General features: G+C 38.9%; 1 protein-coding gene across 1 annotated transcript in view; it reads left to right on the top strand.

Annotated features, from left to right (window-relative positions):
- LOC115334560 (phospholipid-transporting ATPase VA-like) overlaps nt 1-25069 on the top strand; it is a 109736-nt gene that overhangs the window by 70286 nt on the left and 14381 nt on the right. The window contains 8 exon segments of the mRNA XM_029998900.2: nt 1279-1385; nt 1491-1622; nt 4074-4207; nt 5751-6003; nt 16095-16312; nt 17835-18029; nt 19446-19967; nt 19969-20008. Coding sequence (XP_029854760.1) covers nt 1279-1385; nt 1491-1622; nt 4074-4207; nt 5751-6003; nt 16095-16312; nt 17835-18029; nt 19446-19967; nt 19969-20008 — 1601 coding nt within the window.

Raw genomic sequence — 25069 nt, 5'->3', positions numbered from 1 at the left:
GGTGTGAAGGCTTAGAAAATAGGAAGCAAAGAAGAAGAACTCCACCTTTATAAAAGGCACAATTTTAAGCCAGTTTGCAGATTTCAGGGGACACAGGATTTTAAATGCTCAAATCCAGGTAGCCATAAAATTTGATGTTGCAACAGCACAATGTTGGTTTTAGTATAGTGCATGTGCTTTTCCAGGATTTCTCTTGAACTCCCAGCTTTTACCAGTTTCCTATTGCAGTCCGTTTTTTAGACTTTGGAAGTGCGATAGTTTTGATGCTCTGAAAGTGAAGGCAGAGCATTTAAACATTTCAGACTTTGCTTTAATATTCTCTGAGGCATTGGGATACTACAGCTGATTAAATTAAATTTTATTTATTTAGAAAAGGTTTGAAATTATTATTTGGTTTGTCTTTTTTGCCTAATAAAACATTCTAATGTTGTTTTTAAATTGTTGTTATTATTGTTTAGCATTTCCCTGATGACTGTTAATTCTCATAAGGCTGTTTTCTGTATTTCTGTCAGCTGAAATTTGAGTCAGTCCATACACAGCAGACAATAACTTGTAGTGGAAACTTACTTTGTTCCGTTGTTCTCATGTGTTTTGGTGGTACTCAACAAGAATCATCAGGGCGCAGACCATTTCGTCTTTCTTAGAGAGTCAGTGAGACGCTTCTGAAAGGAATTTCTCTTGTTCTCACTGATGAACACATGGTATTTTTTTCCTTTCTTTTTCACTGAACTGATGCATAATATCCCTGGCACATCTTCCGTAGTATCACTGCTTCTGAAACACAGTCCTTTCCCAATTTCACCGTATTTCTTTCTAGGATTTATTTGATAAGAACATGTGAATAGTGGGTTGATCATATGCACTACACAGCTGCTCTTAGGGGGGCTGGGTTAACTGTGACTGCACAGTCAATTTGCACATGCGCAGAAAGTCCAATTCATTTCAAAGCATTAGATAGGCTGCACACATGCTGTAGATTTGGCCTGCATATCTCTAGTGAGCATTTGTCCAGTACCTTTGTATATCCAACAGCAACTGGTACTGCTCCAGCTGGGCTGCTGCATGTCTGGGATTCTTGGGTAGGTATTCTCAGTTTTCAAAGTCTGGCAGAGAATCTTCCCAGGAGGAAGATCTAAGGACCTATTTCCCCATCAGGTTGACAAAACTTCTTAAACTTTGAAGATGTTTCCTGGGCTTGTTATATTACAGAGTACTATGATTTAAGAAGCCTAATGTTTTGTCATGCCGTGCTTTGTTCTGTTTTTAAATTTTCTGCAGCGTACATAAAAGTGGAAAAAAGGATGGACTGTTCAAAGAAAATCTTTTGTTACGTGGATGTACCATTAGAAATACAGAAGAGGTTGCAGGAATAGTAATCTATGCAGGTAAAAGCTGGTTTTCTGTCTGACGAGGCACACTGCCTTTTTAAGGTTTCCTTAAAATAATAACAAAAATCCATATGACATCATTTGATGTAATTGCTTCTGCAGGGCATGAGACCAAAGCTTTGTTAAATAATAATGGACCCCGTTACAAACGCAGTAAGCTTGAAAGGCAGATGAATGCCGATGTCCTTTGGTGTGTCCTCATACTTCTAATCATGTGTCTGTTTTCTGCCATCGGTAAGTGCTCTTTCAAAGTAGAAACTTAAGTATCAGACTGTCTTGGGATTCATGCACTTAGCTTTATCAAAAACATACGTGCCTGCCAAAAGATGAAATCCATAAAGCTGCCTCCATACTGTCTAGTTTTTGTTGTGTTTTCTTCTTTGAAATCAAGATGTCTTGATACTTAAGGTCATCTAAACAGCTTCTTAGTATCAATCAAATATACGCTATTAGATACCAGGGATCTGAAGGCTTAGATTCTACTACCCTTGATAGCATCCAAAAATGTCCAGTCCAAAAGAAGCCACTTTATATGTAGTCCCCTCAAAATTACAGGTGGTGGAGTGTAACATGCCATTAATCAGTCAACAAAGTAATTTATGAGGAGAGAAAAAACATAATTAGCACAGTGCTATTCCCCAGTACTATTTATTAAATCAAGGGCACAGTGCACAACATTGATGCACTGTCCCTAAGGCTGCAGCTTTGACATAGAAGAAATAAATGAAAGTCTAAATCTGCATAAATCCAAGCAGAAGACTCTCTAGACTTCATGGAGCGTTTAAGGAAATGCTGAGGTTCAGGTTAATACTCTTCAGGCTTTTTTTCTGTTCATTTGTGAGAAAGAATTGAGTTTTATGTTTGGCGCCCAAAATGATTCTTTATATATGGCATATGAATTCCGTATCCTTAATGTTTGTGTGTTCCGTAATGTTTGTGTGTGAGTCATACGGCATACGCACCAGAATGTTTCCTAACAACCATGGTGTAGTTTAATAACACTCCTATGCCATTTTAATAAGTCTCTGTGTGCCTTTTTCCAGTATTGTTAAATGCTGCTTGAAGATGAGTATTTCCAGCTGTGAATCAGCCAGCATACTTGTTTCCACGGAGTTCATGACACTCTTTTATAGTGTCTCAGTGTTGGGGAACCCAGTCCTCAGGGCTGAAGTGCCATGGAAGGCTTAATTGCAAGGAGTCACTGCCTGCAGCTGTCCCCTCTGCCACTGCATCTGAGGTGTTGCCCCTAGAGCAGCAGCAGCGGGGTGTGCACTGCAGTGGCTTCAGTTCAGCTGAAACTCCTGAGATGCATGAATGTAAACAGGAGGAGGTGGCACACAGTAGGTGACACATGCGCCTTCCCTTCTGTCACTTCTGCTACAAGGCTAGAAACCACCAGCAGAGGGACAGAGCAAACTGCTGGAGGCGGTAACAACCAAAAAGAGCTGGAAAGAAATTTGCTTGAGCCCTTGGAAAGCAGAGGGGCCTGGTGCTTCAAGACGTGCAAAGCTGTGTTCTGTGAGAGTCAGGCAATTTTGGTACCTTCTGTCAAGAAAGTGGAAGTATGACACTTAACTAATTCTTTTGAAAATCTGAGTCAGGATATTTACAGAACAAGTCTTGATGTAGGTCATTCTGAGTGTGGGGCTTCCAATTTTTGCTCTCAAGAATAAAAATACAGACGTCAGTAAAGACATCAGTATGGTGATATGCTCATATTGGTAGTATAGGGACAAAATAATTTTCTCACTCGACTTAAGTATTGTTTTTATTTTCCAAGAGTTCAAGGCTGAGTTTATGTATCAAGATGTAAAGGACTGTGTTAGATGTGGCTTACGAAAGATTACTTTTAAAGTAGACCTTTGTCCTTTTTTTCTGATTTCTGACATATAGTGAAGATAGTTTGAATGCTTCTTATCGTGGGGGAATTCTTCCTTGTTTTTAACCTTAAAAACATCAGGCATACCATTTTAGGACTTTTAGGACTGCAAATCCTAGCACTGTACTTAAAAAGGCAACTTTCCATCTCTTTAACAAGAATGTCATTTTCCCAAAATAATAATAATAATAACAACTACTTTATTTAGTTATCAGCACAATCAATGAAAGAAACACTCTGAGCAAGGCTTAGAATTTCTTCTGTTCTTAGTTCCTCAGCTTCCATGCTGTTGACTCTGCTGATACTATCATTTCATTAGTTCTGTAGGCATGGTGGTGAAGATTCACACAGTAAGATTAAAGTCTCTTCTGACTTTATCTAGCTGAAACTAGTTTAGTTTAGTAATAGCTGGCTAGTGATATACCCAGTGCAGTCAATGGAGTTCTTTCATTTTAACACATCAAATATTATTGAAATGAATGACTTTCTGAAGAAGTCTGGTTTTCTCTGCTGATTACAGAATGAGCCTAAACTACCAATTTAGACTAGCCAGCTCACTTTATTTGGATACAGTTATGCGAAATGACACTTGCATGCTGTCCTTGAGGCCAGACAAACCCCTTTCTCAAACCCCAAATCCGAAGGCAGAAAAAAACATGGGTTTAGGGCCTCTTTCAAAAGTCATGCAGAATAGTTGAGAACAAATACCACTTTCCCAGCTAACTCAACTCTAAGAACAATTTCATACCATAAGCATTTTTCCTTGGACTTAATTTGCATTTTTCTCTCTTTCAACTCTTCTGCAGGTCATGGCCTATGGGTATGGCAATATGCTGAGAAGAAGAAACCAATCTTTGATGTTCCAGGACCTAATGGCAAATACTTGTCTCCTGTTTTAGCTTCAGTATATTTATTTCTGACAGTGATCATAGTTTTCCAGGTAATCAAGTTGTACATGCTGTCACCTGTTCATAGTTTGCTGTAATAAAGCTATAAATGCGCAGTATGTGTAGTACCCCTTCTACCACTAAGGCATGTAAGCAGCTAAACAAGCACTAAAAAGGAGTAAATTTAGTCTCTTTAAAATTAAATTTTAACTATAGGGACTGTGATAATATATTACCAGAAAGCTAAATTAAATAAACGAAGTGGTCTATCCAGTGGTAAAAAGATGATAACTTCTCCGAAAAAAATAAACAAACTGATGCACAGAGTAAGCTGTCAGAGCTCCCTTGGTGTTGGAGAAGATAATTGTCTGAGAACCTTCCCCGGAAGACTCAGGTATTTTATTTCATTTTAAACAAGTAGGAAGAGGTGGGATGCTGGGAGAAAACAAGCTTTATGCTTCATATCCATCCACTGTGGAACAACACCTCAAAGACTCTGGGTGCCACTTTGGGTACAGTGTCCTGGTATGAACATAAGTTGTATACTCTTTTAACCACTTTCCAAAGATACTGCTCTTAACTCCATATCTCAGCTAGATAACAAACTCTGCTAAAGGTTTTTTGGTCCTGAAGAGAAATGTATTGAGTGGTGAAGGTGACAGTAAGTTAAGAGAAGTAACAGAGACTCGTGTCAGTGGGACATGTGGAAGTATGCCCAGTGGGACGTGGAGGCAGCAACTCCTTTAAAAACAGGAATGAAAACTTTTTACTCTAAAGTATTGGGTTATGATATTGGTTAAAAAAATTCACCACAGAATTCTTTAAACGCCAAACTTTAACTGTAGCTTTTGTTTAAATAACCACATTTGCCACTTATATACATGCTATAATTTATCCCTCATATCTAATTCAGCAAGCTAGATAATGTATGCAGTCAGGAATTTCTGTCCTGAAAAACATCTGCAGAGAAAAACTCAGGTACAAATTAGGTATTTCACGGAGTTTTGACAATCCTGAAGAAACAGTTGAAAATCTTTTCTGGAGAAACTTCTTCTCACATCTCTTTCTTCAGCAATTATAAAATGTGTTCTTCATTCAAATAATCTGCAGTGCAAAAGCCGAGGCCACAAAGATTGTACCTGTGGAGAGGTGAATGCTTCTGATTTTGTTTCTCGTATTCCTGCAAAGTGAATTTGCAAACAGTCTATTATTTGTGCAGAATAAATATATCCTATTCTTTCACATTTACAGGGTTCTGACTATACTGTCTGTTTTTGGGTTGGTTTTTTTAATTTTCCTTTCCCAGTTAGTTTCAAGCTCGCCTTATTAGCCTAAAAAAGATTTGCTTCTGTCCTAGCTTTGATAATCACCCTTCTAGACACAATAATGCATTTCAGCTCTGCAATTCACCATAGGTTTCCCTCACCTAACACAGTACATAAACTCTTTTCAAACATGATAATAACTTTACGGTAAATTCTTAAAGTACATAGCCTCTCTATGTTCTAGTCTAGTACCAAGTTAACTAGATTTTACTAAGTCACTGTATCCTTGCTTCTGTTTTCTCCTAATTCTCTTTCCTTTTGTGTATTCTAGGTTATGATTCCAATTTCTTTGTATGTATCCATTGAAATAGTTAAAATCTGCCAAGTATACTTTATTCATCAAGATAAAGATTTATATGATGAAGAAACAGACTCTCAGCTGCAGTGCCGAGCTTTAAATATCACAGAAGACTTGGGTCAGGTGCAGTTTATCTTTTCAGACAAGACTGGGACACTTACTGAAAACAAGATGGTTTTCCGAAGATGCACTGTTTCTGGAATAGAGTATTCCCATGATGATAATGGTGAGCTCATGATCTTTTTTTCTGTCTAACAATTGTGCTGTGGACAATCTGAAGTAGATATAAAAATTACTGTAATCTTAAATCAAGAAGAAAAACCAAAGAAATTGCATGTATCCACTCAGCAAACTCCATAATAGCTGTTTTCAGATTAGCATAATTTGATGGCTGTGTTCAGCTAGCAATGACAGTCTTATCAAAGTGTTCTGTAACATCTACAGTATGTTGTCAAGACAGTGAAAGCTCCTGGCTTTAGCTCCTGATATAGTAAAGCACTTGAGCACATGGCTAATTTAAGCAAATTGAAAAGTGCTGCTGGTATCACAATTGTTTGGTGTGTTTCAAGTATACTATGTAAAATGTCGGTTTTAAGCATACAGCCAGACTAGTGTCTGATTGAATACCTCGAATGACATTATCCTTTTGTGCTGCAAAATAAATGTAAACAAAGATGCTGATTTTCATATTAGCAAGAAACATAATCTGATCTAATAGCATATTTTATGTTCCCTTTGTCAGATTCTTTTCAGTGCTCCTGTGTGACAGGTGTCTGTGTTAAGGTATCTTCACTGCTATATGAACATTGCAGTTGAGAGAATGTCCCCAAGTATCAGGTTCTGGAAACACTAAAAAGTCACTCTTTGTCACAAGGGAATGTGAGGGTTGTCATCCCTGTGTCATCTCATCACCCTTTTAAAATTATGAAGTGATTTCCTGTTTTGTGATTTTTTTGTAATTTGTGTGATTTTCCTCTAACATTTTGTTGTTACCATTTTTGACATAACAGATCTTAACTCTTCAAATCATTGTCTGTGTGTGGGAAAATATTGATAGCTGGAGTATTGCATTCCGGTTTGCAAAAAATAAGTTTCTTAATCTACATAACATACAAAGATCACTGATTAGAAAGTTTTCTCAAAGACCATTACAGAAGGTCAGCTTATGAATAAGATACAGGGTAAGAGAAATAATCAAAATAGACTGGAAAATCTAAAACATGCTTTAGAGAGTTCATAAGATTCCAAATTGGAAAAAGATATTTTGAAGTTTGGGATTATGCAAGGATTGTTCTTTTTTTCTTCTACTTTAAAGTAGTACTGAGACCTTACATTTAAGGCACTCTTTTTCAAGAAACAAGGTGTTTGGGTAGTGTTATTATCCCAGTGTTACAGAAAGAAGAACTTAAACAGGGAGAAGCTGTGACTTCCTACCTCTGTACTATAGGTAAGAAAGAGAGAAGATGATGCTACTGCCGACTAAAACTGTGCAGAAAGGGTATTTTTATGAGCTTGGTATCATCAGCTAATATGTAGGCTGAACTCAGGCTCTGGAATTTGAGTATTGAGTTTCAGATATTTTTTCTTCAAATGTAATGTGTTTAACAGAAATCTAAGTTTGTGCATGCTTTCCTCTTAGGATTTCAGATTACAATATAAATGTTAATGAAAGCAGAGTGAATTTCACTACAAACAAAAGTGTCGAATACGTAAAATAAACTCATTTTTTCCCCGTCATTCTTTTCATGTATGGCTGTGGTTGGGCTTTGTTGTAATTTTAGTCAATATAAAATTTCTGACAAATGTAATTCTTAAATTGACACAAAATTTATACACAATATTTTATACACAGTATGTTATTCTTTTTCTTTTCTCCTCTACAGAAAATAGGTCTTTCTCCGTCATTCAATATATAAATGGTGATAGTTTCTATTTATTTTGTTCCCTATAATCAGGATTAATAACACAGTAAAAACTATTCTTCATTCAAGTCTTTTGTTAGGTCTATTCTCCAGTCTGATTTTCTAACCATCTCTTATCTTTTCTGCTGCTGAAACCTGCTTGTTTATGTGTGGTAAAATGTCTATCACAGCTCTTTCTGGGTTTAGGGAGTGCATCAGCAACATTTCATTGCTGTGCGCTTACTTGCAAATGATTTGTCAGCCGCTTTTCTATGTCTTATACCAGAGTATCTGAATTCCCCTCAGAGGTTTTGGGGCATATGTTATAACTGATACCATCCTGCTCTGCACCTCAAGTTTTGCTGAAGATTTCATGAATTAGAAAATTCTAAAATCTTTCACTTGGCAAGTGATCTGAGGCTGCCGTATATGCAAGAAAACCAAGTAAAATGCATCTGCCTTATCTATTTCAAAGATGGTCTGTGTCTTTCTTCACTTATCTGAGTAACTTTTCAGGCATAGAGGTTTGTTACTTGGAATCATCGAGTAGCACTTTAGAGGAAAAAATGAATTTAAAATTGTTGTACACGAGTCAAGATTCAAAAGCTGAAGATAACAGGTCATTTTCTACTGTAAAAGCAGATAGCTCACGCTGGAAGAATCCTTGTTCTGAGCTCTTTGGCCTGAGTTTGTTACTCTGCTGTGGCTGGGTAGCAGTGCCTGTTATTCCAGTTGCTTGACCCTTCTCATGATAAGATCCTGTTTTCAGTTACGGATAGTTTTACAAAACTTTTAACTATTTGGTTCCAAGTTTTCCATGCCAGATGTTTGCCTCAGGCGTGAATTCTGGGGGCGAAATTTCAGTCAGAACAGCTCCATTCAGCCGTATCCAAGAACAAGGCTAAGATGTAACACTTTTTCCCATGCTAAGAAGTTTTGGCAAATTTTCCTCTGAAGTCATCTAGAGGCCCTACATTCTGGGGCTCAGCCATGCAAACAGACAGAGTGGGGAAGTTATGCCTACAGTGGCAGATTAAGGTCTGAAATTTCCTCACTTTGGAACTTTAATTTTCTGTTGAAGCATTTTTTCTGCACAATCTAGGACTGCTGCATATCTGTTAATTACTCAATCAACAGATTGTGCATAGCCTTCACAAATGTTCTCTATGCTGCATTACAAGCTTTTCTCCCTAAAATTTGTTCACAGTTATGAGCAGTTATCCCATTCTTTTCTGTTCTACAGGGATTGTTATACTGCATTTGTCATCATCATATCTGAGTTCCTTCCACTAGTGCATTAAGCAATGCGTGTGACTTTCCTTATGCGTAGCTTGGTCTTTCCCCTTCCTCCTCTCCCTGTGTGTGCAGTGCACAATTTGTTTGGGTTTGGGGGCTGCTTAAAAGCCGTACGCTACGCTGTGTTAGGTTTGGCATATTTGAGGAGCGTGTCTTTTTATTGAGTGGTGGGATTGTCCTTATTTTCTGTGGAAGTTTGTTCCACAAAGCCATGTAAATTCCTCATGTGAAAGGTGAGCTTTATGATTACGATGGAGAGTTCTGTTTTGTATCAGATGTGGACATGTTCATCATGGTTTTCATCACAGAGGCTTGTGTGGACCTTAAGCAGGGTTGAAGCAATTAAATGCTTCTAAAAGAAAAACTGAAACCCTGAACAAGACTTAATACTTTTTTTAGGTAGTATAGGGAACAAGGGGCAGTTTTCATTAATTTGCTGGAGAAAACATTTTCCTCCAGAATTCTCTATTAGCTCTAAGTTTCTCATGAGGCTGATGGCGCTACGCCCAGGAGTACTGCATTGTTTTAGTCTAGACAAGAGGTGACAAAAACATGAATAATAGAGGCCAATAAATTGCACCAGCACGGGTCAGAATCTCTTGGCCAACTGGAGGTAGTACAAAGTATTACTCATGGGTACTGCTGTGTGAGAGCTTAGCACTGAAGATGAATCCAGGAACGCTTGTGAAGGCGGTGAGGGAAAGTGTAAGAGTACTCAGCAGCAGTTCCATGATGCAAGCTCTATCAAGTATTCGTCATTGTTGAGGTCACCTGTAATATTTTGGTGATGGATTATGCAGTGATTGGGATCAAACTACAGGAATTCGCACTGCCTGTTTGGACCTTGTGGAGACTATGTTGATAGGGAAGGGATTGTTGTTACCTAATTTTAGATATTTGTATCGAAGATAGTCAGAGAACTCCCACCTCATGTCTGTGACCTGCGTTCTTAAATCTGTTCCGTTGTCTCCTTCAAATATTCTTCTTGATTCGCAGAATGTTAATCCAGGAGCAGGGTATGTCATGGACCACTCCAAGTGGAAGAATGATTGTCCCATTCATAAATGTCCTGGGCATTTATGAAATACCCATTGGCACTGTACTCTGGTTAAATCCCAGAATTATTCTTCCAATCAGTACTTCCTCCTAGCCCAAAAGAATCTTAACACCAAAAAAAAAGGAATTGTATGTAAAATTACGTTGCCATACCACAGCTCTTCCCTTCAGGCTAGTAGCCAGCTTCTAACAATTCTTGGAACTGGCCATGCACCAAGTCTGTCTGCTAATCCCAGAGATAGTAGGTGCCCAAAAGCTGACTATGCTTCTGAAAGTCATTATATGATTTAGCTACAACCAGATGCTCTTGGCCTGACATTTGTCCTAGTTGTTTTCCAAATGCCGAATTAATTGCACTCTTGCCTACAGGGTGTGATGTCTGTTTTTCTAGTTTTAGCCACCCATTGGATGGAACTTTTGACAAAACACGAGTTGAATCTCCACGAATGCAACCACACAAATCTGAAAAATCTGCATTTTTCATTCTTTGCATTCCTCCCTCTTCCTTCCAATGACTGTGAAAAAAAATCTAGACAACATAAAAATAAGAGATGTTTATGGGGGTGAAGGCAGATGATGAAAACCTCAGTGATTTTCTCTTGCTTAGCAAAGTTTCTTAATCACTAGATCTGAGAAAGAAGGAGTTTCTTTCTGCTTTCTATTTTTTCTTGCTGAAGAATAGCCAGCAACTACTTTTCATAGGAAAGTGCATTATATTAAAAAAAAAAACTCTTTCTTAGTTTGTGGGGCTGCTTCCTAGTGGGACTTTCTTACTCTTTTTGTATGTAGTCAAGAGAACATAGACTGCACATTCCAGCCATGTTGGAGAATTGGATTTATTTAAAAAAAAAAAAAAAAAAAGGCATAAAAATCAATAAAACTTTTCTGTAAATTCAGCTGTTGCTTCCAAAGGGACTTCTCATCTGCCACCTTTACAATTGGACAATCTTCAGAAATCAGGATAGTCCATGGAGGCCTTCCCCAGAAAGATCACAACCTTAGCAGAACTGGGTGCTTCAGGCCCTCTGTGTAGCTTGTCTGTAGTTTCTCTTTACATTTGTTATTGCCTTTTGAAGAATTTTAATTGGTAACTGAGGAAAGAACCAGTGCCAGCAGATGTAGAACTCAGTACGTTGGGAGTGCCCCATTTTAAGTCCTATAGAAGACAGAATAACTCATATTTAGACACAGGTATTACTTTTTTCTAAGCATATACCTACACTCAGAATTGCTCTGGAAAATCTCCAGAAAAGTAGGAATGATCTCCATTTCTAAGTGGAGTAAAGAGTTCTTAATGAAGGACTTAAGGTTATTCATTGTAAGCCCCTGGGGACGCCAAGAGAGGAGAGGAAGGAAAACCTTGGTGTTTTCTAGTCTCAAGACTTGTCCTTATGGGGAAGTTCTTGCAAAATAAATTAAGATTATGTTAGCACACTTGTACAAATTTATAGCATGCTAGCTGCTCTACTGACTCTTTATGCAGACACTAGAGTGCTCTTCAAAGTGAAATAAGCTTGCACTCATAGTAAGGAAAGAAGGTGCTGTGGTGGTGTGAGTAAGTACTGCACATCTAGATTTACTTCATGATAGTTCAGTAACAGCCTTATTCAATGGTTTGGGGCGAAATGGAGTTATTCCATGGTGAAATCGGGGCACACACACTGACAGCTGAGTTATTCTGGTTTAGGGGTTCTGCAGTTTTATTCTGCTTGAAGGGAAGTTCTTTAGGGTTTCCTGATCCCACTTTTCTAGTTAGCGGAATATCTAGCTGTGTGGCAGCAGTGTCTCTGCCAGCCTGCAAAATGGATGCCTCATCATAGAACATAGGTAGCATGGAAAGTAAAACAAAAACAAGCAAAACCAAAAAATAATGAGATAAAAGCTTTTTTAAAGTAAAAGAATGTCTCTTCAAATACTTAGCAGCTACTACAGGAGTTTTATTTATAGCTTACTGGTGTCTTCTGAAAGATGGAAGAGAGCTCATAGAATAAGTATTAATTATTGTTTCTTCTTTGTGCCATAAATATAAAATGAACTAGAGGATAGTGCAATTTGACTTTCATGAATTGCATTGCTGTGTTTCTCAAAGTTGATTGTGTCTTTGCCCTTAACAAAACTCCTTCTATCAGACAAAAGATCAAGGCCATCAATTTTCAGTGCTGAAACTGAAAAGCATCCCGCAACAATGTCTTTCAGGTTATAATGTTCACAGGAAAAGGTTCTGAATTGGAGAGAGCTGAGTGGGTGGAGAGAACAGCATGTTCCCGAAGAAGCACGCTTTGCACAGCTGAAGCGTTGTGAACCTTAGCCATAACATAACGATTGAACCGGGGTTCATTATTTCTTCAAAATTCTTAATTCTTGCTGCATAATACGTAAGACTGCACTTGAGAAAATGCTGAAAGGTGCTAAGGCCTGTTTTTTTATTATCAAGCTTACCTTGGTATAAACTGAAATAACACCATTTGTACCAAAAGAATTACATTTGACTTGGTTAAGTGAGATTCTAGTCTTGTATTTACTTTCTCCTTTTCTCCTTTTTCTCAGTGGCAGAAACAATTAAATGAATGTGCTACAATGAAAACGTGTATAGAGAGCAAGAGACAGCTATATTACATAGACTAGAAAGGACTGCGCTGTTGGTATAATACTAATAAATAAGCTGAGTGCTGCATTAGGAAACAGCTTTTGCTATGTTGAATAAAAAAAAATATTTTTTTGATGTAACGTAAGAAAGAACAAAGAGCAGTAAAGAATACAGAGATATGGTACGCAAGCATAACTGTGTATTGTGCATGAAATATATTCTCTGCTTAACCATAGAGTTTTTATACATGGAATAAAATGATAATCAGTTCAGGGTCTTTGGAGTCATGTATTTCAAGATGTATTGTCAGAGCAGAAGCTTAAATTAGGTATGATTATTAAAGAAAATGTGTCCTTTTTTTAAAAACTCTGCTCGGAAGGGAGTTGGACCAACTGGGTAGCACATTTTGCAAAGCTGAAAAGAATAATTGTAGAATAATTGTAGCCAGTCCTTTCCCTGTCAAGGAATATTACCTGTTACGAGAAGAAGTGCAGTGTTCTGTCAGTCTACATTCAAATGCCCAGCATCCACAGTGAGGAAGATTATCCCTATGGCAAATCCAAGCCTTTCTTATGCTTTTCCTGAGAGAGGCTGTGTCCACATGTTGTGCCAACTCTCCTTGAGACTGGGTTTGCTGCTAAGTGCCTTAGTGAAGATGAGGCACAAAAACGTGCTTCTTATGATTGATTTAAGTCTTAAACATTGGTAAAGTGCAGAAAACCTTACTAGAGTGTCATCTTGAGCAATGTTTTTTCAACCTGCGGTTTCCAGCACGTAACTAGGAGCCTGCAGAAGATAATTAAGGCAGAGCTTGAACTGTCAGGCTGGGCACTGGCCTCCACAGGCCTCATCGCAGGATGTGCACTCCGTCATACCCCCCCAGATGTGCACTCCATCATACCTCCCCAAGTGCAGAGAAGGACAGAAGTCCTTCCGTCAGTGTGCTGCTCCGTTCTGGTACTTGAGGCATCCTCTTAAAGTGACACACTGTGATGTCCACATGGCTCCTTCCTTCCTCGCATCCCTGGGTTTCCTTTGGAAGGAAACGGGGATGCTGGGGTGGAACAGTGAGCAGCCTGGCTCACATCTTGATCGAGGGCCTGGATCAGTGCTTTGACATACTGCAGATCACTTTGGGCCCTCAGTGTAGACTCCCTCTGACACAGACAAACCTATGATCAGTTGAATTAAGTTCACAGTATAGGGGTCTGCACTTCCACTGGGAAAATGCATAGAGGCTTACAGAGCAGAAGAGAGTGGGAATTAGTGGGCAAGAGTGATGGGACAGCTTAGAACTGTGCTGTCCCAAAGCATGTGCAACAAGTTGCAGGAAGCAGCCTGTGCAGATGAAGTGAACTTTATTTCCTTGCAACTCGTTACCATGCAACAGAAGGGCCAAGGTGACCAGGGACCTCCATGATTTTTTGAGCTGTCTTCTAGGTTCTGTCATGAATCAAAGGGCAAGGTAGGCACTGAAAGGAGAAGGCAACGGTGCTGTGCTCTTCTGTTTGCAGCTGTGTGACTCAAGGAGCAGCTGCCCTCAGAGCGCTGAACGTGCCGTTGCTCAACCTCTTTCCCACCACATAACACAGAGCGTGAATCACACCAAATAATGCTAATGAAGGAAGCTCCTCAGTCATCCACAGTTAGTCTACATCAGCCTCAGGGCCTGGGCTGCAGGTCTGTATTCTGGCTATTGGGCAGAAGTGATCTGCAGTGTGCCCTGCAGTCTCTTCTCCGTGTCTCCAAACGCACTGTGGCACCTTCTACCTCCATGGCCTGAATTTTCTTCAAGCAGGAGCCAGAGTGCAGCACAGGATGTTGCCTACCTGGGCATGCAATTAGACCAAGGACCAGGTGTGCATTCACAGCCAGAACTGGGAAGCTCTCCCAGCTCCCACATTTCAGACAGAGCCTATACGTGTTCCAAAGGAAGTTGAAAAAAAAACCTCTGATGTATGATACTGTACTGATAGAGCTAGCACCATGTACTGTGTGTGGTCTGATTTCAACTCCTCTGACTGTTTTCTGACAGCTAAAACATGTTTGAAAATTGCAGCGGATGGCGAGGATGGGTTTTTCTTTGATCGTAAAGCTAGCTACGTTAAAAGTGATCCCATGCCAAACTCACTATATGTAATGTACGATTTTTCCCAGGAAGTATTTTGGAAGAAAAATCACCTTCTTTTTTTTTTTTTTTTCTAAATGCCTGAGTGATTAACTTACATGCTAGTGATTTATCATTTGACATTAGGAAAATCTGATCTCTTACACCAGAGAACCGAAACAAAGCCAAGCCACAAGTATGTAACTTGTATTGTATATCTGGATAGTGTGGATTATTTTGAGAGTATAAAGAAAAGCCTTTCAATGAATACCTAATGAAGGAATAAATAGATACCTGTTAGAGTGGCATCTGCCTGCCTAATGAATAACCCAGGTTATTAAATGCCCAGGGTCTTTAGGAGTGGAATAATATATTATACATCAGTTAGAGCCTGCCATTAGAAGGGCCGGATTCCACAGCTGTTTCACACCTCTTCTTTCCCTTTCCTTTTTAACTTCAGTATATCAAACTGCCAGGATTGGTTTCTAACATTAGTTGTTGTAGTTGGATTCTTGACTGGGGAAGCATTTATCTAAAATATATCATTTGGAAAAACTCTTTCATGCTGTGTAAACTAGGTATTGCTCACTGCAGCAAATACTGAGAGAAACAAGTGTTGCAGCAGGTGAGGGTACCCTGGTTGCGATACTGCATGCTGCATTGTCCTGCCTATCGTGCTGTCCAGAGAGGAGGTGACGGACTCCAGGGTGGTTTTAGCACTAGGCTAGGAGTCAGGAATCGGGGTTCATGTCTCCACTCTGCAGCAGATGGCCCTGACCTTGAGCAAGGCTTTTATGCTGTCTGTACCTCATCTCTGTATATAAAATACAGGCAGTAGTGCTCTGTAGGTGTGTCGTTCTGAGAACATTTCAGATGTCAGTTAACCGGTGCTGGGTAGATGTGACATTTTTGCTGTGAAATGTCTGTATTCTGCATACTTTTCTGTGAAATTTCTGTATTCTGTTGGAAATGACAAGAAAATTTTCTGGATTGTTTATTTCCTTCTCAAACTGCAAGTGAAGACCAAATTATTTGGTTGATTTCATCAGGCTGAGCTGCAGAATAGTCTTCAGGAATGCAGTGAGTTACTGCAGAGTCTAACTGCCTTTCAGAGAGCGTGTGATGATGAGGGAGGCAGTGTATTGCATTACATTTCTAATTATGTTATCTGCATCCTCCGTTAGATACTACCATTCAATTAAGATGAGACTTTGTTATCTATCTCCTGATAATGGAATCATTCATTATTACCGTGAAAGCACAGTATAATATTAAAACCAGATCACTTTAACAAACTCACCATGTCCCTCTCCCTCTCTCAGCCACATTTAACATATGCAACATTTCTCCCTCTGTATTTTTACTGATAGCCAAACGCTTAGCGATGTACCAAGAACCTGATTCTGAGGAAGACGAGGCAGCCCCAAAAGGAGGAACTCTATCCCAGCGTGATAGTATCTGCAGCCATCAGAGTATCAAAGTAATCCACAGAAGCCAGAGCACCAAAACCCACCGACGCACAGGTAGCAGAGCTGAAGCAAAAAGAGCAAGCATACTCTCGAAGCACACTGCGTTCAGTAGCCCAATGGTAAGTCATGAGAACTAATGCACAGTGTCTTGTATCTTTTAATAGAACAATGTCCTGAAAAGGGAAAGGTAGAGAAATCTATAGCACATTGTGTACCTCTTATAGACTGCGTCGTGGCATTTTTTCTTCTGTAGTCACAGCTGTGTGTACAAAAATAATCAAGTGTTGGCATAGATCTTATCTAAATATCTTCTTGTGGGAACAAGCTAAAGGTAAAGACAATCCGAAACCTTTGTTTTAGTTATACCTTGATTTTGAAAAGAAAATGTATGCCTTCTGTTTATCTACAGAAGGCGAAAGTAGCATAAGGTTTGAGGTCAAAGATTCTAATTGCTCTGCATATGCCTCTTCTTTTCTTTTTTGTCAGAGGATTTTAAACTAACAAGTGCTGGGCTGGACAGTGTGTATTCCAATTCTTAGACACTGTTGACATACACCGTAGCATAATTTTAGTGTGGTTGAAGGTTATCAGTGGATTGCATGTGTTTTATTTTAAAAAAAATAAAAAACTTTACTTCGAAATGTTGGTGAATTTATGTTGTTACAACTTTGCTTTGTTTAGTTTATTTTATACTATTGTAATTCAGTGGAAGTTTCACATGAGCTGATTGATAATAGAAGAGCAGAGAAGCCAAGTCTTGTCTATCTAGGGATTTTGTGTTGTTGCACTGTTGACACAAATTCACCCTTAAAACAAATTGCAAATATAGGCACAAAGATGCTGTTTGCACTGGTGGAACTTCTTGATTTCAGTCAAGAGCAAGCTCTTTTGGTACAATTCCAAGGTGCAGTTTTTACACATGGAGTTCTGTGGTTTCTCAGATTCATCAGCTGCTGAGCATCAGCAGATAAAATTCTATTGAAGAAAGAGCCTTAGATCAGTTTATCTTTTAATCTTTTGTATCCTTGCATCCTCCTATCTTAAGAAATACCAGAGCTTGCTGTGACAAGCAATAGATTAAGTAAGTGGAAAGTACTGATGAAATAGAGTGGAAAGTGCTCTGTGTTTCAGTGTAAAAAACCACATGAATTACCTTCAAATGTGTGGATGGTTGTTGTTCTCTAATAAACAATCCAAGATGGTTTCATTTTATTCTGCTGATGTAAGGCCGAGCTTTGAATGTCATTGTTGTCTAATTTTTCCACTCTTTTGGTCTCTGTAGTGTACCACCCTTTAGTAATAGATAATGAATGTCTTGAACTAGACAGGAGAGAGGGAGGAATATTAGTATGTAACTCTTCTCCCATCCACTGCACCCAAAGTAGATTAATATTGCCGCTATAAATATCTCTAATGAAATAGTTGATAACAGTTACTCACCTTTCCATTTCTATCGGTAGACTCGTTGTTAACTGTTTATTGTCTAGAATGAGTTTCTTACAGTCCTCTCCACCTCCATTCCGTGGTGTAAGGCCACCATAAAACTCTTGATATTGACACTGCTTTGGATGCTTTGATTGCTTCTTGCCGCTCTGGAAATTTGCAGAATCACAGATATTAATCACTGCTGTTTATTACTAGGAGAAGGACATCACACCTGACCCGAGCTTGTTGGAAAAGGTGAATGAATGTGCAAAGCATCTGGAGGTCATGAGGAGCCACGAACAGCCATTATCCCATCTGAGTCCAGAACTATGTGACATTTTTGACTTCTTCATCGCTTTGACTATATGTAATACAGTTGTGGTAACTGCACCAAATCAGCCCCGACAGAAGGTGGGTTAAAGAAACAGCAAAACCGAGTTTAAGACCCCTTTTGCGTTGATGCTAATTTATCTTGTAAATTGGAGAAATGAAAAACCTCCTGTTCTAGTGAGAAACAAGTAGACTAGTTATAAGACAACTCTTAGAACCGCTGTGTGATTGAGCGGGTTTAGTTAAGCATTAGTTAAATGGAGTATGTCAACTATTTCACTTACCTTCAAGGTAAGATATGCTTTCATTGACAATTTCAAGATACTTCTGAAACTTTCCCGATTTCTTGCACTGTAACTTATTCATTTAATAAATGTAAATATGCGTGTATGTGTGGGAACTAATTTGCAAACGTGCAAGACTTTCCAGAAAAGAATATAAGCTGTCTGTGGATATTTTGAACGTATGGATTAAATTAAGAAAAGGCTGAGACATTTTTTAAAAGTTCAAAATGAGAATATACTTGAAAAGCATCGCTTAAAACTTTCAAATTGTGTAAAAGATGCATCTTAAGCTCATTATGAGAAATAATGATCATTACTGCTTAAAATCGGCCTAAACCAGTGTCACTGACAAACGAGAATTTCAAAAAATGCAATCCCAAGATGATCTGTAAGACGAAAATATGATGGAATGTAGTATTAAAGCTAGCCAGCAGCTGGAATTCCCATTCTGGAGAAAATTCTGAGAGTTCTTTCTGTTCCAGATTGGAATAAAAAGTGAACTAGTCTGCAAAATCACATGGTTTTGTGCCAGGGAGACATTTGGAGAATGCTCAGTTCTGCTGTTTCAGGAATGCTGCACTGTTATACAGTAATTTAATATATATCACTATGAGTATGCTATTACTATTAATAACATTGTATCTGTAAAAAGATTTAAGTAAACAGAGATGAGTGATAAAACTGAAGCAAAATGCTTTGATGCTGAAAGAGAAGAGAGCGGAAATTATTTATTTCAACATGTTCCTATTGAGACTGTTGTTGACATTGGCATATTCTCATGAAACTTTTCTGATACCACATTCTCGATAGAAAGCTCTTCCATCAACTTTCTTTTACTACCTTCACTGAATATGCACAAAGAATGCCAATGTTTCCTACTAACGATAGGTTTTAGAATGCACTACTGACGGTGGTGCAACATTGATAGTCTATCCATTAGTCATATCTGAGGAGGTGAAAGAAGAAAAAATGTTTTTAATACAAACATACGTGCTTTCACACAGAGGCACAATTCTAAAGTTCCGGTAAGTTTTTTGCTGTTGAGTCAGTTTTGTCCATATACTTCCTTTCTCAAAATACAAATGCCATTACTTTTTGTTCTCAAAGAAATACTCCTCTTTAGTTGGAGCTGCTTAGGCTGAATATCAACGTCAGAATTCCCGTACGTCTTTTCTTTGGTTTTTGTTCATTGGTTTGTTTTTTACTTCTCAAGGTTAGAGATCGATTTGAACTAAGATCTCCAGTAAAAACCATAGAAGACTTCATACGAAGATTCACTCCAAGTCGCTTGACCTCTGGATCTAACAGCAGCAGTTCATCTAGTCTAGCTACAAGCAAATCAATGCACAGATTTGGTTTAAGTGTGCTTTCACCTACATCTACGGATAGCACTTTATTAAAACTGGAAGAGAAGCTGACATACTCTGCGCAGATGAATAACAATGGCTACAGCTCCCAGCAAGGCCGAACAGCTGTGGGGAGTGGACCTGCGGAAGGCGAACTCCGTTATGAAGCAGAGAGTCCAGATGAAGCTGCTCTCGTCTATGCAGCAAGGGCATATAACTGTTCTCTGGTTGGAAGGCTGTCTGACCAGGTATCAGTGGAGCTACCTCACCTGGGAACATTAAGCTTTGAAGTATTACATACATTGGGCTTTGATTCTGTCAGGAAGAGGATGTCGGTAGTCGTTAGACATCCTCTCACAGATGAAATAAATGTTTACACTAAAGGAGCCAGATTCAGTTATTATGGATCTTCTTCTACCCTGCTCTTCAGGTACACCTCTTACTTACCTTTGTGGGATTGGGGGTGGGAGTTCTGGTTAACTGCTGAAAAACTCATCATATCTTATTGCCTTCTCTAGCAAGTAGACCTGCCTGCTTTTGTCCTGAATATAGGGAATGGTAGAATGGCAGTCGTCTCTCTTCTTTTATAATACTTTGTTATTATAGCAAATTTTCCGTAACAAATGACTGGTTCCTCACCTTGCAAGAATGAGTTAAATTAATTTCTGTATAAGATCTTCTACTACCAAACTTTATTTGAAGGAATTTCTTGAAACTCTGCCAAGCAATTTACATTTCTTCATGAAAAACTGCCTCGCGGTGCTTAGCTATTTGAGTATTTTATATGAAACCCAAGCACTTCCTATTGCAGCTCCCCTCTCTGTTTCATTTGTGAATCTTTACGTCCTTTATCGCTGCAATACATTTGCATAAATCAAACGCATTTATGTTGGTTTGACTATGACGCTACAAGGCCACTGTGAATCGATCAGCCATCAGAACAGAAAGGTTGTTGGCAAAAGAAGGAGAGATGCTGTTCAGACAAGAAATCTTGGCTTCAAATATGTAGTTGACTAGCAGGGAACAGACATGTAGCTGTGAACATGGGGTACTTCCCTAAAAGCATGGAGAACTTCTCCAGCACCCAGATGTCTCATGAAACAGGGACAACTTTAAATAGCTGCTAATTGTAATCAGTTGGATTCAAGAAGAACCCTGTAAGCTTTCAGAAGTTAGACGAGACAACACAGGTTTCAGTTGCATGAATCAGTTTGCATCTAATTTACTGTATTTTCAAACACTGAATTTAAATCCAGTGTTTAAAGGTTCTGCCAGTATGAATGGACAGAGCCCGAAAGTGCGAGAGGTACTTCCCATGTTTCACTAATGCATTGACTTTGTGGTTACTTTGACATTAGTTGGAGTAAACATTGTGAAAGGCTTATACTATGTAATTTTAGTTTAATGAAATACAGAAAATGTAGGCATTAGTTTTCTGTTTACCAGCCATATAATCAAAGCTGAGCCAAAAAAATTAAGAACAACTTGTCCTTAACTAACAACAAAGTATTCATGAATAATTTTCTAGTAAAGATCTGATATCACAGAAGGTATGTAGAGCATCTGTGGAAACTTGTTTCCTTCCGAAGTACTAACAGAGAATTTGTAGTACTGAGAATTTCTAATAAAGTACCTAGAAAATAATGTTTGGAAATGAGTTCTCAGAATGAGAACTGAGCATTAAAAAGAAAAGATTATTTTATGCCAAGTCTCAAATATTTGTCACCAGATAACAGACTATGTTTGCAGCTGCTATGTCTTTTCACAGTACACTCAACGGATCCAGGAATTTTCAGGCAAATTCCAGGCAGCATCTAGACCCACCTAGGTAAAACCAACAAGGCCAGTTAGAAACCAAACAGCAACATTACGAAAGGTGGTATATATCAGCGAAGGGGGAGTGAAGTTCTGAGGATCCGGCGCTGGCAGTGAGCAGATTCTGTAGCTGGACAAATATAAGCCATTCCACCATCTTTACAGGCAGTCAGATTGAAAGTGGCTTTGAAATTGTGCCTTTTTTTTTTTTAAATTTTTTTAGCCCAAATTGAACTATGATTTTAGTATATTTTGCTTTTGGCAAGAAATTTAAAGTGCAGCCCTAGAACCTCATAAGCAGTTTCCCTTGTTTTCTAGCCCTCTAAGCCACTGCTGGCTTCAGTAATTCTGTATGTTTCAGCGGATCTGTCTGAAAAAGTTTGACATTTCTCGTGAGCGGCTTCACTCCTGGAACTGAATTCGTGGTCTCTGCCTGCAGTATCCTAATGTCAGTGGATATGTTGTCAATTCCTGAGGGAATGGCAGCTTTTTCCCATTACAGGGAGGTATTCCCCAGGTAGAGGGAGCCTCAGAAGATTCGTGCGTGGCTGTTATCTATACTGCAGGACCTGTTGGTGGTTTCATCCTGTTCTCTGGTGATAGTGGAACATGACTGTGAGAGGAGATGTAATACTACAAGAATTCAGGCATTTATCATTTCAAGGAATTGACCAATAAGTGAATCGACATGACAGCTAATCCCAGTGCTTGCTCTTTGTTATCTTAGCGCCTCAGGGACATGTAAATTGTACACCAGTCAAGCGTGCATCTTGAGACTTTGTGGTACTTGTGCTCTTAGACTGAAAGACTAAGTAAGGCAACACTGTGTCCCTAATCTCCCAACAATAACATCACATTGCATGACTGGGTCCTATCAGACACGAATGTCCTGTTTGTTTGGGAGGAAGAGCATTTTAGAATATGACATGAGGAGGAGCCAGAAGCAAATGTATTATGTTGTAGCTTCAGTTGTGTCTTGTAGAAAATCAGAAATCGCCATAAGCTTCAAAACTTAAAAAGTTTCTGAATTGACTCAATTTGTTCTGCCTGTATATCTAGTTGAGACTGTGAAACGCGACGTTTTCTGATAGCTTTACAGATATTTCCAAAAGCCTTGAAATTATTCCCGAGAGTGTATTGTTTTTACTTTATCTCAAGAGTCACCATGTTCATAAATAAAGTCACTGTTTGAGTCAATAACCAACTCACACAGGAACTGTGAACATAAGTCATTGAGAAAACAATGACTGGGCTGGCTTTCTGCAGCTTGCGATTATGGAAGGAAGTGAAGCAAGCAGAACACGACTAGCACTCTATCATTCTTCTGGAGAAGACTTATTTGCTGATTTTCACTTCCATGGTGCACATGGTCACGCTGCTCAGCATAGACACTGCATCCCAGCTAAAAAGAATCTCCACAACTGAGTTTTGTCTGCAAGAGATTGCTTTCCTCCTTTTAACTTCTGAGCACAAGATGAATCTCAGGGCAAGACTGATGAGGCACATGAAGAGCTAGGAGGGGTTTAGCTCTCATTGATGTGCTGGTGGAGGAAGGAGATACAGTTTTCCACGCGGGAATTGAGAATTCATGTGGAAAATGGCGTGCACATCTCTGCTTGTAGAGAATTACTGTCTTTGTTCATTGGAGGTGGTATAAGCATTTAACATTGTGATCACTGCATTAGTGCCCGTGGCACTCAGACAGATCTGAAGTGATTAACAACACTTAAAGTGATAGGAATGACTTTTGGTGTGTTTAAGCACCTGTTCAAGTTTGCACCATTTGAAATCAGTGGGTGAAAAATAGCCACTCCCATAACACAGTTTTGTGGGGGATATGCAAGAAATATGGCATTTCTCTCTGGAATAGTAATGTACAACAATAAATTAGGAAGAGTGCTTGCCTACTTTATTCTTCTAAAGTTAAAAAAGCTGACTCCCTAATACCAGAAGCCTACAAGAAGGTTTGCTGCAGTATTTGTCCCAGAAAAAAATTTCTTATATTACACAGCCAAGTCACATATGCCGAAAAGATTATCATGCACAAATAGAAAGGAAGCTAAATGAAACTATTAGGTTGCCAGCTTAGTATATGCACATTTCTACTTCATGTTGCAGCTGAATCTTGTTGTGAGCTGGTTTAATAGCTTCTGAAGGAACCTTGTGGTGTTTTTGTCGGAGCCACAAGCTATAGTGTAAGAAGGGGCTTTCCAGTTGCAAATAATATTTGTAGGGATATTCTTCTGCAATAACATATCTGTACTGACGCTTTGAGGAAATCTATAGTGATAGCATAGGTAGCATTAACAGATAGGTGGACAGGCCCACCAGAATATCCCTACCAGTATTCACCACATGACCTTAATCAGAGATAGAACTAAAATGAAGGAATGCTTGAAATACCACTGTCTTTATGCATTCCTTTAGGAACAACTGGGTCTGTACACTCCCAGCTTTACAGACCTAGAGAGGATAGGACAGTCTTTAAAGGTGAGAAAATAGCCATACAGTGAGTAAAATGTGCCGATACATGGTTGAGATAACAGGAACAAAAACCAGAATATTGGGATTCCAAGCTCCCAGCTCCTTCCTTCCTACAACATCAATACTTGTACATGTTTGTGCTGGAGCCTGTGAACGCCTGGTTAGACACTGTGCTGCTGTACAAATATGAAAGTGCTGAATGCTCTGTGAGTTTATAGACAGACAGATAGACATGTATATACGTGGTCACACATAGCAAGATCAAATTGGGTATGAATGCACACTGGGAAAATGGGCAGCAAAAAGTATAAACAGTAAGCTATCTGTGTCATCTAATTTAGATACCTGTATTAAGTGCTTAATATAAGGGTATAGTGCCTGTAGTTTCTCAGTATGGTCAGTTGAGAGATGTGAGCACATCCAATGGTGAACTGAGATCATACGTAGTAGGCCTCTTCAGGTGGTCAGACTTCTGGTGATGAGTGGTGTTCACCTGACTTTCTGACTGGTTACTGTGCAAGTACCAGTAACACAAATATTGCATTAAGGAACAGCTCCAATTACAAAATTATAATTCTGAAATTATTCTACACTCCCAAAAAAACATGCAGACTTTAGAAAAAAATTATATAACATCAGGGAATAGGAAAACCTGCCACAAGGTACTGGTCATTCTCACTCAATGGTTCCAATCTAAAAACTTACCAGCTTGTACATTTACTTTAGTACTAACCCTGCAATTCATATTATTTAAGAGTGCTACTACAGTACATTGTACATGAACCTGTCTTGATCCTAGATGATAAAAAAAGATGCGTATCACCTGTTTTTAACTTTTGAAGACATCATTTCAGGTAAAGAGATGGAACAAAATGTGTTATCGTCATATTCATTACTCTTTTTTGAACACAGTGTGAGCACATTGAACCAATCCCAGCTAAAAAGAGAAAAGGAACAGATGCTCAGTCCTGATTTTGACTTCTTACACATGGCTTTAAGTGAAGAGTAAAGCTAAGTGGAAATTGTGCTGCTGCCTTCAAGGTAGAAACTAGCTGTGAGGTCTTCACAAGTGTAAATTGTCTTCTAAATGAAGTCACAGTCATACCCAGAACTTCTTGCATTGACTCAGGCCAATAGGTAGTATCAGTACAGCAGTAACAGAAGTACCTTCATACACTTAGACATACAAAGC

The sequence above is a fragment of the Aquila chrysaetos genome, chromosome 23 (genome assembly GCF_900496995.4).
Source record: "Aquila chrysaetos chrysaetos chromosome 23, bAquChr1.4, whole genome shotgun sequence".
In the NCBI taxonomy this organism is placed as follows: domain Eukaryota; kingdom Metazoa; phylum Chordata; class Aves; order Accipitriformes; family Accipitridae; genus Aquila; species Aquila chrysaetos.
The sequence above is the reverse complement of the archived record's forward strand: the minus strand, read 5'-3'. Positions and strand labels throughout refer to the sequence as shown.